Here is a 15,841-nt window from a genome sequence, read left to right as displayed (position 1 = left end):
TTGGATTATCAGCAATGGGCTCAAGGAAAGCAAATGGGACCAAAGGCAGACCCAAAGTACCCGACCATCAGAATTGTCCCTGATCCTAAACCGCCCCATTTTCAGACCCAAATTCTCTCATTTTTCAAATCAAAACCTAAAGCAAACGGGAAACTAACTGCCCTTTTTCTTGGGTTTAGGGTTTTACCCACTAATCAATATTCCACCATGGCGCGATTCCAAAGATCCACCGTCCCTAGCCTCCTTTACACTCTATACTCCACCAAGGCGGCGCCGACCTCTTCCCCCTCCCCGACCGCCTCCCTCCTCCTCGGAAACTTCGAGGTCCGTCACTTCTCAGCTGGTAGCGCCGCGCGAGCAAGGGATGACAAAGATCCATGGTGGAAAGAGTCCATGGAGCGACTCCGAAACATAGGAATCTCCGCTCACATCGACTAGGGCAAGACCACCCTGACGGAACGTGTTCTCTATTATACCGGCCGTATCCACGAGGTTCGCGGGAAAGACGGCGTTGGAGCAAAGATGGATTCCATGGATTTAGAAAGAGAGAAAGGAATTACTATACAATCTGCTGCCACGTATTGCACCTGGAAAGATTACCAGGTTCGGAAGATATATTAATTTGACCCAATTTTACTACAGTGTCTTTTTCTCATTTATTAAGCTGTGCAAAAATTTTATCTGCTGTTTTAGATTAATATAATTGATACACCTGGTCACGTTGATTTTACAATTGAAGTGGAGAGGGCGCTGCGTGTTCTTGACGGTGCCATTTTAGTTCTTTGTAGTGTTGGTGGTGTACAAAGTCAGTCGATTACTGTTGATCGACAAATGTGAAGGTATGAGGTTCCAAGACTTGCCTTCATTAACAAGCTCGATAGAATGGGAGCTGATCCATGGAAAGTTCTCAACCAGGTACATTTGGATATATTCATCTAACTGAATAGTTGTTACTGAACTTCACAGTTCACACATTTAACAGTAGTATGCCGTTCATTTTGTGTCTATTGTCAGGCTAGGTCTAAGCTCCGGCATCATGCTGCAGCTGTGCAAGTTCCGATTGGCTTGGAAGAAAACTTTAAGGGTCTTGTTGACCTTGTTCAGCGAAAAGCTTACTATTTTCATGGTTCCAGCGGGTTTGTTTCAATCTCACTGGATTGCTTAAATTTTATTTGGTCATAGAGCCTTCTTCATTTTCTTGCCTTTTTTATTGGCCCTATTAATAGGCAATACGGATGTAAACGAAGGAGCTGGATGTAAAAAGTTTAAAGTTGAGTTTGACTCAAAAACTCGCAACTTAAAATTGTCAAGCTCACTCGAAATAAAAAATTGATTTGAGCTTGAAAAAACTTGAACTCGAAACATTCTCATATTTGCTCGATTGAACCTCAAACTTCGTCTTGGTTCAAGCTTGAACCTAAACCTTAAGTACATGAAAACTTCATATTGTATTAAAAAAACAACATACAAATGTTAATATTATTAATAATTTAATTTTAAAAAATAAAAATTTAATATATTATTATTTTTATTTGCTCGCTAGTTTTTCGATTCGGGTATCAAGTAGCTCGTTTCATCTCGTTAAGAACTCAAAATCGAGTCCATTCCATTCGAGTGTTGGCTGAGTCGAACTCGATTAGCTCGCAATCTGAATTGTCTTATTTACATCCCTAGATGAATTTTAATTATTGCAGAGAAAATGTTGTTGCTGAAGAAGTACCGGAAGATATGGAGGGTATAGTTGCTGAAAAGAGACGTGAACTAATAGAAATGGTTTCCGAAGTGGATGATAAACTTGCTGAAGCATTTCTAAATGATGAGCCTATTTCCCCTGCTGATCTTGAGGTCTGTTCGGAGACTGATGCTCTATTTACTTATTTTCTATTAACATGAAATGTACTTCATACTGATTGTTTAGTATCCCTTTTGAATTATAAAATGGCAGAGAAAATAGCATAGCCTATTTCCCCTGCTGATCTTGAGGTCTGTTCGGAGACTGATGCTCTATTTACTTATTTTCTATTAACATGAAATGTACTTCATACTGATTGTTTAGTATCCCTTTTGAATTATAAAATGGCAAAGAAAATAGCATGCTTGCCTTTGCTGTTACTTGACACCCTTCAACTATTTGGAGCTGATACTTATTTCTAAAAATTGAATAGGAATGTGATGGCCTTTCACTGAAATTTACAATAATCCTTCATGTTGAAGGGTATTTCATCATTATCTATATGTGCTGTAAGGGTGGATGGGGGCTTTTCCTTGCCTCAAATGTTAAAATGTGAACTTAGTTTAGATTATCCATATGTAAACCACAGAACATTTAATTTTATATTGTATTAACCTATGTTACCTAAATCACTAACTCCCCAATTATTTTTGAAGTGGTATGCATGTTCGGAATTCAGGAACGCTATCCAATTTAGTAAAACTAGCGAATCAAATCACAAACCATAGATTGTTTTACTTTAGAATTATATCTTCATGTAAATATAATATTCATATGTAAGTTTTATAGAAGTATTTTGCATTCCAATAAATCTTATTTTGTCCAAAAAAGGCTAGCAAATTACATTCCAGTTTTTCTTCCTCGTACTGTACCGATCTGCGTTCCCGGCAACATTGGTCTTAACAATACAATTCTATATGCTGTTTCTTTTTACTGATTTCCCATTATGAACTTGTTAAGAATTCTAAAATTTGGAGCTTGCTCTGTGCAGGAAGCAGTTCGTCGGGCAACCATAGCACGGAAATTTGTTCCTGTATTCATGGGTAGCGCATTCAAAAACAATGTATTTTTTTATTACTTCTGTTATTTGGTTTCTGTTAAATTCAGATTCAACCAACTTGTGACAATAAGCCAGTCATAGGAATTTCCCTTCTCATACTGTTGGAAAGGAAACAACATTGTTTAATATGTTTATTTATATGTTGGATCATTAGATGCCGTTTATTTGATGTTTTCTCTTCTATGCAGGGTGTACAACCACTTTTGGATGGTGTCCTTTCTTACTTGCCATGTCCAGTTGAAGTCACTAACTATGCTCTTGATCAAACAAAGAACGAAGAGAAGGTATGAAATTGATACTACTTGTCCTCCCAGACAAAAGGTTTTGCTAAATCTGATCAGGAACTCCTCCCTCCCTCCCCCTGGTTTCACATGTAGGTTTTATTACCTGGGAATCCAGATGGACCACTTGTGGCGTTAGCATTCAAGTTGGAGGAAGGGAGGTTTGGTCAGCTAACATATCTAAGGTAATGCTTCATTTTCCGGTGTTGTAGTGTAGTGGTATTTGGTGCTTATGGTAACAGTAATTTATATTTGTGAAGAGTTTACGAGGGAGTGGTTCGAAAGGGTGATTTTATTGTCAATGTAAATACAGGAAAGAAGATTAAGGTAAGCTCATTTTCTTGTTTCATGTTCTTTTTTCATCCCTTTCTTGAGCTTCCATTTTGTGTGATATTTTTAGGCAACACATGGTTCCATTTCCATATGTGGGAAACTACACGTCCCATTTGTCTTCGTGGAGGTTTTATTTGCTGTGTTTTTTTATAATGGTATATTGGTATTAGTCCTGAGATAAGAAGAGTTAAGACTTAGATGGATTTCCACAGATATCAAACTGAAGTATGATTTTGGTTAGCATTTTGTGATTTTTGATAGAAAATAATCAGTTGAAATTATTAAGTGCTGTTACCTATGATGTATGATCATTTCTTTCCCACGTATGCAAGCTAATTTCAGCCTGATATGCAAGGTGATTCATAAAAATTTGGTATTTTTTAATTAATTATAATGTTCATAAACTATATGGTTCTTTTAGATCAGAACATGTGTTGTTATTGGTGTTCTGGTTTATGTGATGTACTTCCATGAAGCTGAAATACAATTTCCCTCCCTCTTTCTAATGCTATTTGTCTGTTTGTCCCCCCTTTTCCTTGCTGTATAACTGCTAATCTGATATTTGGGGTTTAGTATGCAAGCTAAATATTTATCATTTGGTCCCAGGTACCTCGATTGGTTCGGATGCATTCTAATGAAATGGAGGTAGGCATATCCTGACATCAGTCTTAGTAATTATGTGAATGGTTAGATCTTTGAGTAGTGGCTTTATTTGATATTTTTCCTTTGGGGTTTTTGTATGCAGGACATTCAAGAGGCACATGCGGGACAAATAGTTGCAGTTTTTGGTGTAGACTGTGCTTCAGGTCTTTCTCACTTTTCATATTCCTGCACAAGTGCTAGCCTTTTATTTTGCAATGTTTAAATTTTTTCTAGGAGCTTGACTACACTGGAGCAATAAAAATACTGAACTGATTGCTGGTTAAGTATGTGAAGCTATTGGTTTCCCTTAAACAAAAAAGCCTGGAAAGCTTTAAGAATTATTATAATGTATGGCTTTGTGTTTCCAGGTGACACATTTACTAATGGGTCTGTTAAGTACACCATGACTTCTATGAATGTCCCTGAGCCAGTGATGTCATTGGCCGTTCAGCCAGTTTCAAAAGATTCTGGAGGGCAAGTGAGTGCTTTCTGATCCCATATAAAATGCTGATCTGCATGCAGTCATTGATATCAGTAGGTGTTAGCTAATGGTGAATCTTGTTTCCTTTAACTAGTTTTCAAAGGCATTGAATCGATTCCAGAGAGGATCCTACATTCCGCGTGGGTTTGGATGCTGAAAGTGGGCAGGTGTGATTTTCAATGATTCTTATACTTTATACTACTCAATTTTCCGTATACAAACTCACAATGTCATTTTATTTATTACATAGACAATTATCTCTGGAATGGGAGAGCTTCATTTGGACATATATGTGGAAAGGATCTGGAGAGAATACAAGGTTTTCAACCGTTCTTTTGATGAGCATATAAGATGAAGGTTTTAATATTACTAAGATTTGAATTTTCACATTTTAAATAGCTTATACTTCCTGAAAGCAGGTTGATGCAACTGTTGGAAAGCCCCGTGTGAATTTTAGGGAGACTATTACTCGACGTGCTGAATTTGATTATCTACATAAGAAGCAGTATGGAGGACAAGGTCAATATGGATGAGTAAGTGGGTAAGCAGCAATTTTTACCTCCAGACCAGTGCTTATCTTTCTATTAACGTCTTAGTGATATATCTTGATATATCTATTCTTGATGCCTGAATTTCATGTTTGATACTGCTCTTTTCTGTTCTGGGTTAACTGTTTTATGTTAAAATTGTTTTAATTTTCTTTGTACAACCATTACTTGGCTAGGTTGTAGTCTTTTCTACCTTGTTCGATAACATGATCTGTTGATTTCTTGTATTGATAGGTATGTCGAACCACTTCCACCAGGGTCTCCAATTAAGTTTGAATTTGAAAACATGATTGTTGGACAAGCTATTCCATCAAATTTTATTCCTGCGATTGAGAAGGGTTTCAGAGAAGCTGCAAATTCGTGAGTGTACATCTTTGGTTTCCATTTTTCTGAAACTAATAAATGCTGAATGACCACTTTTTACAGAGTTTTACTGTATGATTTGAGGTTTTGCCCTTATATTTTTTATGTACAGGGGTTCATTAATTGGGCATCCAGTTGAAAATATCCGGATTGTTTTAACTGATGGTGCTTCTCATGCCGTAGATTCTAGTGAGCTTGCATTTAAGCTAGCTTCTATATATGCTTTTAGACAGGTATGCCTAACGAGCTTATGATGATCTGCTGTGAATTGATTACTTCTTTTGGTTTTCCTTCCTATTATTCTTGTTGGCAAACTATTGCTGTATTTTCTTATTTTGATCTGTGAAACAGTGTTATAATGCTGCAATGCCTGTGATATTGGAACCTATAATGTTGATCGAGCTAAAAGTACCAACTGAATTTCAGGGTACAGTAGCTGGTGATATTAACAAGTTAGTCACTGCCCTTTTCCTTAATGGCTTTTGGACTCGGCAATTCTTTGATCTTCAACCTTTTTCATCTGAGTTTCTGCGTTTCTGTGTAGGAGGAAAGGTGTTATAGTTGGAAATGATCAAGATGGAGATGATTCTATAATTACTGCCAATGTTAGTGGAAATTCACTTCTCTTGAAAGCTTTGGCTTAACTGAGTTTTTAACTGTAGTATCTGCTCTTGTTGATCTTCTTTGTATTGGATTGAATCAATCCTTTCATCATTGTGGATAAATTTTGAAGTTGCTTTTAAGTTCTCCCGAACAAGATTCTGAATTATCTTGTTACCCCTGTGTTAAGTTAAACTCAGGCTCATCTTTCTTCTTGATTTTCTCTGCCTCAGATTGAGTCGGTCCTTTAATCATTCTGCGTGATTCATTCATAAATCAAACAACCTGCATGTTATTTGTAGACTTTAAGGTTGTCTGACATTAAGCACCAATGTCGTGGTGGTTTAAAGAGATAAAGAAACATTTTGTGCATGAACTTGACAACTTTGCCAACTTGGTCACTGAACTTTTTTTTGGGTACAAATTAGTCCTGGAAATTAACAACTTTTCTTAACTTGGTCCCTTTGTTCACATTAGCCCTGGAACTTGACAGCATTTCCGACTTGGTCCTGAACTTGGATTTTGTCACAAATTTTAGTCTTTATTAAGGAAGTCCAAGTTCTTGGACCAAATTGGAAAAGTTGTCAAGTTCCAAGACTAAGGTTTAGAGAAAAAATGTTCAGGGACCAAGTTAGGAAACTTTATTTAGGGATTGTAGTAAAAGAAAAGTTTCAAGACTAACTTGGGAAAACGTTGTCAAGTTCAAGGGTTAAATGTTGCTTTATCCATTGCTTAAATAAAAATATGTTTAATTATTCTTTGACGTGTCATATGCTATGCCGTGTATTTCATGAATATGCTATGCTGCTCATGTAAAAAAATCAATTCCCTACATTGCCAGTGCTGTCATAGCACCTTTCTCCTTTTCTCCAGGCAGCTGAAAAATCATTTTCATGTATTTCCAGGTACCATTGAACAATATGTTTGGTTACTCAACATCACTTCGTTCGATGACACAGGTAAGACTTAAAATCGATTCATAGATACAGCACTCTGGATTTTCCCCATTCACCTTATCCTCTCGTGGATATGTAAATTTTGAATCGTATTGTGTGTTCACAGGGTAAAGGTGAATTCACAATGGAATACAAGGAGCATCTACCAGTTTCTCAGGATGTGCAAATGCAGTTGGTAAACAATTACAAGGCCAACAAAGCAGCAGAATAAACGATGGCCGGACAACTTGCTATAAGCCCTTAACGGTCTTTTCAAGTCTATTATTTGTTGTGATATTCATTTGTTTTGCTATATTTATTTAGGCTATATGTTTGATCATATAGTAACAGTTTTGGAACCACGATAAGTTAATTTCTCGGCTAAGAATACTCTCATATAGGGACTTTATGTTTGATTTAGTTCCAACTTCTATGCGTTGTATTCGGATGGTGCAGTTTTTGTCAAAACGACAATATATAGATTCAAGGGTAAAGTACGTATTTAGTACCTAAACTATTAGTTCTGGTCCGTTTTAGTGTCTGAACTTTCAATTTTTTCAAAATCAAATTAATGTTTAGTTTTCATTTCATTTTAGTATATCGCTCTTAAAAACTTAAAGCGTTTCTAAACTATTTGTTTTTAGTAGTTTTGGTTAGTTTTGGTGCTTTAACTTTTATTTATTTTTTTAAAAAACCTTAATGTTAACTTTGAACAAGGTAAACTAAAGTTTTTAACAGTGGGTATTAAAATAAAATAAAATAAATTTTAGGTATGGTTTTGAAAAAATTACAAGTTTAGGTGCTAAAATGGATTAAAATTGATAGTCTAGGTATTATGTGTAATTTATCCTAGATTTAATTCAATTAGTTGGATTCAGAATGCCTAGAATTAGTGGTGTTGCCAAGATTAGCAGTTTAAATAGGCAGGAACTGATTTGCTATTTGGTTCGAAGCACCTGGCTTTGTCCCTAAGTGTCTTAATGGCACTAAGAAATAGGTTAGATACTAATTACGATCTTCATTATACAATCCATAAAACTGATCCTCTTTTCAGTATATAACTCTATTATCACACTTTTAATTTACATTGATTTATATTATGTTATATTCAGAGTTTTGATTTTGTACAGATATTTTTATTTTTTATGGATTAGACTATCATTTTAAGGGTTTAATGCGACATCTTACCGTATATTAGAGTCAGATTTAAGATGTTATAAGTCACGCATAAGAAAAACAGAAATACTTAATTGTATTTTTCAATAGAAAAGTTTGATAACTAATTGTACCCTTGGCTGAGTCTCGTGGTGCTACCGTTGGTGAAGATGTTTTCATTGAGCCCCTGCTGGAACTACCTTAGGCATACTTGCATACTTGACCAGTTAACTACCTTAGGCATAATGATCTGACTAATTAATAAGTGCTCGTAAACATGTTTGTCATGAATGATCAGTAATGGATCTTTTAAGGATTTAGGGCGGGTACGTGCTCATCTTAAATCTGTATTTTCTTCGAATAATTATCTATTTTAATTGTTGTACGTATCCTATAATTTTTTGTGTTCACCTCGTACAAAAATTTTATTTGATTAATATATGTGTACACCCTAAAAATATTTTTGGATCCGTCGTAAATCATTCATCGACGATAATTATAACAAGCAATACTACGAGACTATGGATATTGATAAATGAGTAAAATGAACCAGTTAGTAAGCATTTGCATAATTAATATGATTGCCACGAATAATCATTGAGATGTTTTTGAATATGAACGTAAGTGTTGAGTACATTGGTGATTTTTATGAGATTAATCTGAGCTCATAATGTTCTAAAATACTTGTGTAATTAAATGTTTATAACCATAATTTGATTTATAAGTATGATGTGATTTATGTTAACATGGTATAATTATGCATAATTTTTTTTTTAATAGTTTATGATAATTATAAGATAGTATTTGATCATAATTTTTCTAATCTAGAGATAATACATACATAATTTGTAGACAACATGTTGCTCGAATCTAGAACCTTCAAGGAAAACAATATAGGTTATGATTATGTTTGATATGCTCTGTTAAATGATAATTGAAGTATGTATGTTGTGTGAATGTCTGATTATTATCGATGTATGCCATTAACTTTTAAATTCTTTTTTTTTAATTATGAATAAAGATGAATGCATAATTTTATGTTAGGGGATATGAACTCATAAAATTATAGATAGTGAATCTATAAAATTTTAAGAGAAGAAAATAAATTATCAATGAAAATTATAATAAAATATTTAAATTATGTAAGAATTAAAATTTTCATGGGACAACCCAACCATCCAAAGTTCAATCATGACGATGGATATCACATTTAAAGATTTAAAAGACTGTGTGTGATTTTATCATCCATTTTATTTGAAGGTTGATATGATGATCCAATATAATATTAATGTGTAAATATTTATGAAAATATTACTATTTAAATAAAAGACATATTTTTCTCATGTGAATTGAATTTAGCTTAATTGATATTATAACCAGTACATTATACAAAAAATGTGAAATCAAATATGCTAAAACATTTAATCTTTCAAATAAAGGTTATATGATTAAAAATAACTAAACAATATAAAATGTGAATTTTCAATTAAAGAAACAAGTTGAGCCCCTTGCTTTCCTCGTCTTTCTATGAAGTTGAATGCAAGTTGGTGAGTACTTGCCTTACGCGTGTGAATAGGCTTTAGGAAATTGGGGGCTGCGTTCCATTTAAAGAAACTCATTACTTTTTTTTATATAACTTACTGTATCTGATTTATTGATCAATTAATTCAAGTTGGATATTACAGAAGTAAATGTTACTCTTCTAATTCATTTTTCTCCATTCACAACCGTCAAAAGTTAAATTTTTAATCTTACTTAATGGATCTAATATCTCATTTCAATAGATCAGCGGATGTTAGTCAAACTCTTTAACTTTATGTGTTATGCCCTCCCTCCCGTAAACGCCAAAATGAAGGTTACCGGTTTAATTAAAGGGGGCTAGCTAGGTGCTAATCATTTCATTTTTATAATGTAAAGAATTGCATTACCAAGTCTCTTTAATCATGATTTAATAAGCGGGAAGCTTTCTCTAACAAGGAATGGTCCCTTCTTCAAATAATCAAACATGGATTCGACCCCCCCCCAAAAAAAAAACAAAAAAAAGGACCGTACTACCGGCACAAATCCACCCTGTAAGTTCCAGTGTCGTACACTTCACACGGTTATCGTTGTCTCATAATTTAGAATTACTAATACCGTCTAAAAAGACATGATCACCCATTTCTCATATGAATTTTCATTACTAGGCTTCCTCTTTCCCTTTTGGATTCCATTCTGGGTAACTAATGAATCAAACAGACAAGAGGAAGGTGAAGTGGGGCCTTTGTTTTTAAGAGCACCGCGTGGCGTTAGCCTTACACTGCAAACAGTGCGGAAAATAACACACGCCACGGTTACGGTGATTAGCCCAGTATTGATGAAAATAAATTTGTTTTTGTCGATAATTGATGGTTTAATCCTTTTCGTTTAGGTGAGAAATTATAACTGGTGAGGGAACGGATGTTTTCATAGAATAGAAGTTGATTATAGAGGATGAAGGAGATAATATGGAGGTCGTGAGGAATCTAATCCATTATCAATCTTTATTAAGGCATTTATAACGATTTCTGTTGTATGTGTCAATCAAAATCGTAAGATCATTATAACTATTTACAAACTAATAAGATTAGACTAATATGATTATCATATTTTAAAGGTTTAAACTAAAAAAATACTTAAATCTTACCAATTTTTTATTTAAGTACCTAAATTATTTTTGATCAAAATGAGTCCTTAAACTATTATATAAAATCTCTTACTTTAACTATTTTTTTTTATCAAAATAAGTCTTAAGCCCCCAAAATAATTTTGTATAACGTGTCAATATATTATTAATCAGAAATTAATTTTTTAACTAAAAAAACGAGGACTTAAAATAATTAAATATAATAGTTAAGTACCTAGTTTAACAAAAATAATAATTTAGGTGCCTAAAGAAAAAAATCATAATCTAAATACTTGCTTTTATTTTAAACCAACCCAAAATTATATTATGATAGGTCACATGTTTATCATGGACTTTTATCTTTAAAACCAGTCTAAAAATAATTAAGGGTTTGTGCTAAAAAACAGAGATCCTTGATAGCTCCAATAATAATAGTAATAATAATAAAGAAGTTGTTTTGAAAACCTTGATTGATTTTGAAGATTATATTAGAACGTAGAACACCTAGTAATCGTAGTAGGATGGAACTATAAATGATTTTGTTTTCAAGGGTTAGAGCGTAGGGGGATTGTCTCTGGAAAGGCGGATTAATATACGGCGTTATCAGATACATTAAAATATATTTGATAAATTTAATTTAGCGCTACCGGAAATATCTAGTAATAATAATGTAATAGGTGGAAATCATGAAGAAATATTAAAAAATTTGACAACCGGCAAACTTAGATTGTCGGTTTGTGTCGATACTTTATAAAAATATATTAATCAATAACAATATAACAGATAAAAAAAATGACAAAACCGGTTTATAAATGACAGAACAGGTAAAGCGCTACCGGATATATTGAAAGTGTCGATACTTTATAAAAATATATTAATCTATAACAATATAACAGGTAAAAAATGACAAAACATGTCTATAAATGACAAAACAAGTAAAGCGCTACCGGATATATTGAAAGTGTCGATACTTTATAAAAATATATTAATCTATAACAATATAACAGGTAAAAAAATGACAAAATCGGTCTATAAATGACAAAACAAGTAAAGCGCTACCGGATATGTTGATAGTGCCGATACTTTATTATAAGTATCGACACTTTTAGAATTTAAAAGAGAAGAAGTTATAGCGTTAATAAAGTGTCGATACTTTATAAAAATGTATCGATCCATAACAATATAACATGTAAAAATATGATAAAACCGGTATCGAAATGACAAAACCGGTAAAGAACTACCGGATATGTTGAAAATGTCGATACTTTATTATAAGTATCGACACTTTTGAAATTTAAAAGAAAAGAAATTATAGCGTCAATAAAGTGTCGATACTTTATAAAAATATATCGATCCATAACAATATAACATGTAAATATATGACAAAATCGATCTCGAAATGATAAAACCGGTAGTAAAAAAGTGTGTTTGTGTGGTCATTTTTATTTCAGAATTTTCATTTTTTAATACAAAAAGTTGGATATTTTAAGCAAAACCCAATAAAAAAAGAACAAAAACTTTTCAGTAACAAAATAATAACATTGAGAAACTCACTATGTTATCAGCTTATTAAAAAACAAAAATCCAGAAACAGACATCTCTCAACGCAAACTTATGATATACTTTTATTATCTCGATAGGATAAAGTTAGGTCAGTTTTAGTTTTATTTTTTTGGTTAAGATTTTGTGTCATTGAAACTGTTGATTGAATAATTCAAATTGGTGCACGCATAAGTGTCGATCAAAAAAATATCGAAATCGATAATTATTATGTAACAGGTAAATTTATAATGTAACCGGTAAAAATATACTGGTTAATTAGCAAGTAGGTTTACATTATGTATCGACACTCTTTAAATATGTGTCGATACTTTTTTCCCAAAATGAAAGCACAACAAGGTGCACGCATAAAGTGTCGATACATTTAAAATTATATTAATCTCAAAAACATCAAAACCGATAATTATAATGTAATAGGTAAATTTGTAATATTACCGGTTTAAATATATCTGTTTAGTTAGAAAATAGGTCAATATAAGCACTACCTATTACATTATATAAGCGTTACCTAATATATTATTGTACTTGATAATATTTTCGATTAAATGATATAACATAACCGATCTAAATTTTAACCAATCATTTATTTAACAAGTCATTCCATTTTTTAATAGTTTTTTCGGCGCCGCATAAGTTCCCGGTGTAAAGCTCGTCATACCCCAAAACCGAAAGAGATGCCCCCGATTCCTAATTAGTTGGGCCAAACAAGGTGGGAACAAATAATTAAGCCACGCCCATTTGGTTACCTTTTATTTTTACGAGGGTTGTTTCATTGTGCCCCCACAAACAAACACATAGCCATCAAGTGGGTTATACTGTAATTTCCTCTCCCAAACTAACAAATCACCTCTGCACTACCAACCTTACAACCCAGTTTCTCGCACACCTTCACTCACTAAAAACAGAGAGAGAGAGAGAGGAATGGTGTTTCTAGGCTGTATAAAGAAGCTAAAGCTAAAGACTATATAAAAAAAACGAGTGAGCTTTCACAAGTCCACAACATATAGACTCACTGTCTCTCTCTCGGGGAAGAGAGAGAGAAACAAAGCTGCAAAAGAATGCAGAATGAACGAGTTGAACTCACTGCGAATACCGAGTTGAGTTAGGGTTTCGAGATTCCCATCCACTGCTTCATCACCGACATGTCCAAACGCTATGCTACTGTTCATTCTCTCTTAAAAAAGATAGCCATTAAAGCCTCGACCCTAAGTTATCAGTTGTGAAAGCTGTAACATTTACTATCTCTTTATTTCTCTCTCTTTCTTTCTCTGGGTTTACTTTCTTTTCCTTTCCTTTTTTTTTACTTTGTTGTTGACAGATATCATCAGTTGCAAGCAATCAAACCGACAACAAAAACGACAACGTAGCCTCGCCGGAACATGTTGGAATACGAATGGGGAAACCCGTCATCGGTACTGTTATCGGGCGAAGAGACAACCCAAGAACTCGACCCGAATCGTCAGATTTTTCATCACTATGCCACTACCGACCAACCTTTCAATGGAACTCTCCTTTCCCATCAAAACAGCACCGTTTTTTCTCACCCAAACCACTTCCATAGCCCTAACCAAGCTCAACCAAACGCCAATTTTCATTCATTATATGACCCGCACTCCTACTCCGGCGCCTCCGCGTACTCCACGGTCCACGCTTCCTTGCTCTCACTGGACCCTGTTCCCGGCGTTGGAGGAGACGGAAGCGGTTACTTTCTTGTTCCGAAGACGGAGGAAGTTCAAGTTCCTAGACCTGTTGATTTCACGGCGAGGATTGGTCTCAACTTGGGTGGCCGTACTTACTTCTCCTCCGCCGAAGATGACTTTGTGAATCGGCTCTATCGCCGGCCCAGGCCCGGAGATCTCAGCTCAACCAATTCCCCCAGGTGTCAAGCCGAGGGTTGCCACGCCGATCTTACCCACGCTAAGCACTACCATCGCCGCCATAAAGTCTGTGAGTTCCATTCCAAAGCTTCCACCGTCATGGCCGCCGGTTTAACTCAACGATTCTGCCAACAGTGCAGCAGGTTGAAGAATTTTAAAATTAAAAAAAAAAAGCATTTCTTATTTTGGCAGTAATAAATCATATTAGTGTGTGCATATTGCATAAGCTCTCTGAAAGGGAGGGTTGAGGATAGTGATATATGTTTGAAATGACGGACGTGCCCCTTTAGCGGTTCTGTCGGCCAATGATTGCCCACTCCTTTACATGGGGTGATCCCGAGGGTATATCTGTCCGTGAAAGCTCCATTTTCCCTCCGTTTCACGTATCATTTGTTGGTGGTATTAACTAAAAGACACATTAATTAGTGTTAGATTACTGAAAAAACCTCTACACGCCTTCATATTTTCAATACGTTCCTGCAATCTTTCTATCTCTTCTTTTCATGCGAATATGGATGAAGCTCAAGATAACGAAAGTGCCCCTGGGAGTTATGTAAATGAGTCCAATGATTAGTTCTACCGTTCTCGTAGAAATCCCGAGGGTATTATCGTCTGAGGATCATGCTCTCTAATTCTATATTCTTAAAACGTTTTGACAGATTCCATCTACTGTCGGAATTCGACAATGGGAAGCGTAGCTGTCGGAAGAGACTGGCTGATCACAATCGACGGAGGCGAAAATCTCAACAGCAACCCAATACTAGTCAAGAGAACCAGAAGCATCTCCCCTCATCTGATAATCACCAAAGTAGGCCATTTTATAATCCCAATACTAATTGTTTTGTTTCAAAATCTGTTTGTAATTTGTTTGTTGATTATTGCAGGGTCACCGCCGGATTCGGGGGTTCAGTCTTCTTCTTCAGTAACGGTGGCAGTATCGCCACCGCGAATGTCATTGGATTGTTTCAAGCAAAGACCTTACAATGGAACGGCATCTTCATCATCGTCCGCCACACTTTTTTTCTCACCTGGGTAATTGCTAACAAGTAATGCCATTCAACCACATATATATATTATAGACAATGAAAATATTGGAAGAAGGTAACCAAGGAATCAGCTTTTGCAATAACAAGTTGAATGTACTGTCCTCCTCCCTTATTATTATCTCTGAAAGTTCAACATTGCTTTAATATCAGAAAATTATGATTAATAGAGTGTGTAATATTTGCTATTCATTATATTATTTTTGCTTTGGGTCTACTTTTTACATTTTGGGAATGGTATTATTACCCTTTTGTATGGTTAATGGAATTTTCCCGGATAATGTATAAGCAAAGAAAAAATAGGAAAGTAGGCCACATGGTACGATTTTTTCAGGAAAATTCAAAGTTGGGGAGGTGGGGGACTAGGGGTGTGGGGCTAAGGTGGAGATGAAACGATCAAGTTGTCTCCTCCATGGAGGCCGATCGTACCGAAGCAGAGTTATGATTATAATTAGTGATATATTCGAAAATATTTTTTTAAATAAAAACACATATATAATAATATAAAATTTTTAAATAAGTTAAATATAAATAAAATTTTAGAAAAATACAATCCATATGAAAGATAATAACTAGATAACATTTAG

At 34.5% G+C, this 15,841-nt stretch overlaps 1 protein-coding gene and 1 pseudogene across 2 annotated transcripts; both read left to right on the top strand.

The window, feature by feature from the left end:
- Positions 1-168: 168 nt before the first annotated feature.
- On the top strand, positions 169-7,353 carry LOC120186357 (annotated as a pseudogene).
- Positions 7,354-13,338: 5,985 nt separating this feature from the next.
- On the top strand, positions 13,339-15,321 carry LOC120186358 (squamosa promoter-binding-like protein 8). Of its 2 annotated transcripts, none has more exons than XM_039190312.1 (4): positions 13,339-13,550; positions 13,653-14,354; positions 14,871-15,019; positions 15,096-15,321. In XM_039190312.1, the coding sequence occupies exons 2-4, from the start codon at positions 13,714-13,716 to the stop codon at positions 15,245-15,247; spliced, it is 942 nt and encodes a 313-aa protein (XP_039046243.1). In that variant the 5' UTR covers positions 13,339-13,550; positions 13,653-13,713; the 3' UTR covers positions 15,248-15,321. The 2 variants fall into 2 exon arrangements, with proteins under 2 accessions (XP_039046243.1, XP_039046242.1); XM_039190311.1 differs by having other exon boundaries at positions 13,339-13,562.
- The last annotated feature ends 520 nt before the right edge of the window (positions 15,322-15,841 follow it).

Source organism: Hibiscus syriacus, unplaced genomic scaffold (genome assembly GCF_006381635.1).
Source record: "Hibiscus syriacus cultivar Baekdansim isolate YM2019G1 unplaced genomic scaffold, ASM638163v2 tig00113337_pilon, whole genome shotgun sequence".
NCBI lineage: Eukaryota > Viridiplantae > Streptophyta > Magnoliopsida > Malvales > Malvaceae > Hibiscus > Hibiscus syriacus.
This window is presented reverse-complemented; position numbering and strand designations above follow the sequence as displayed.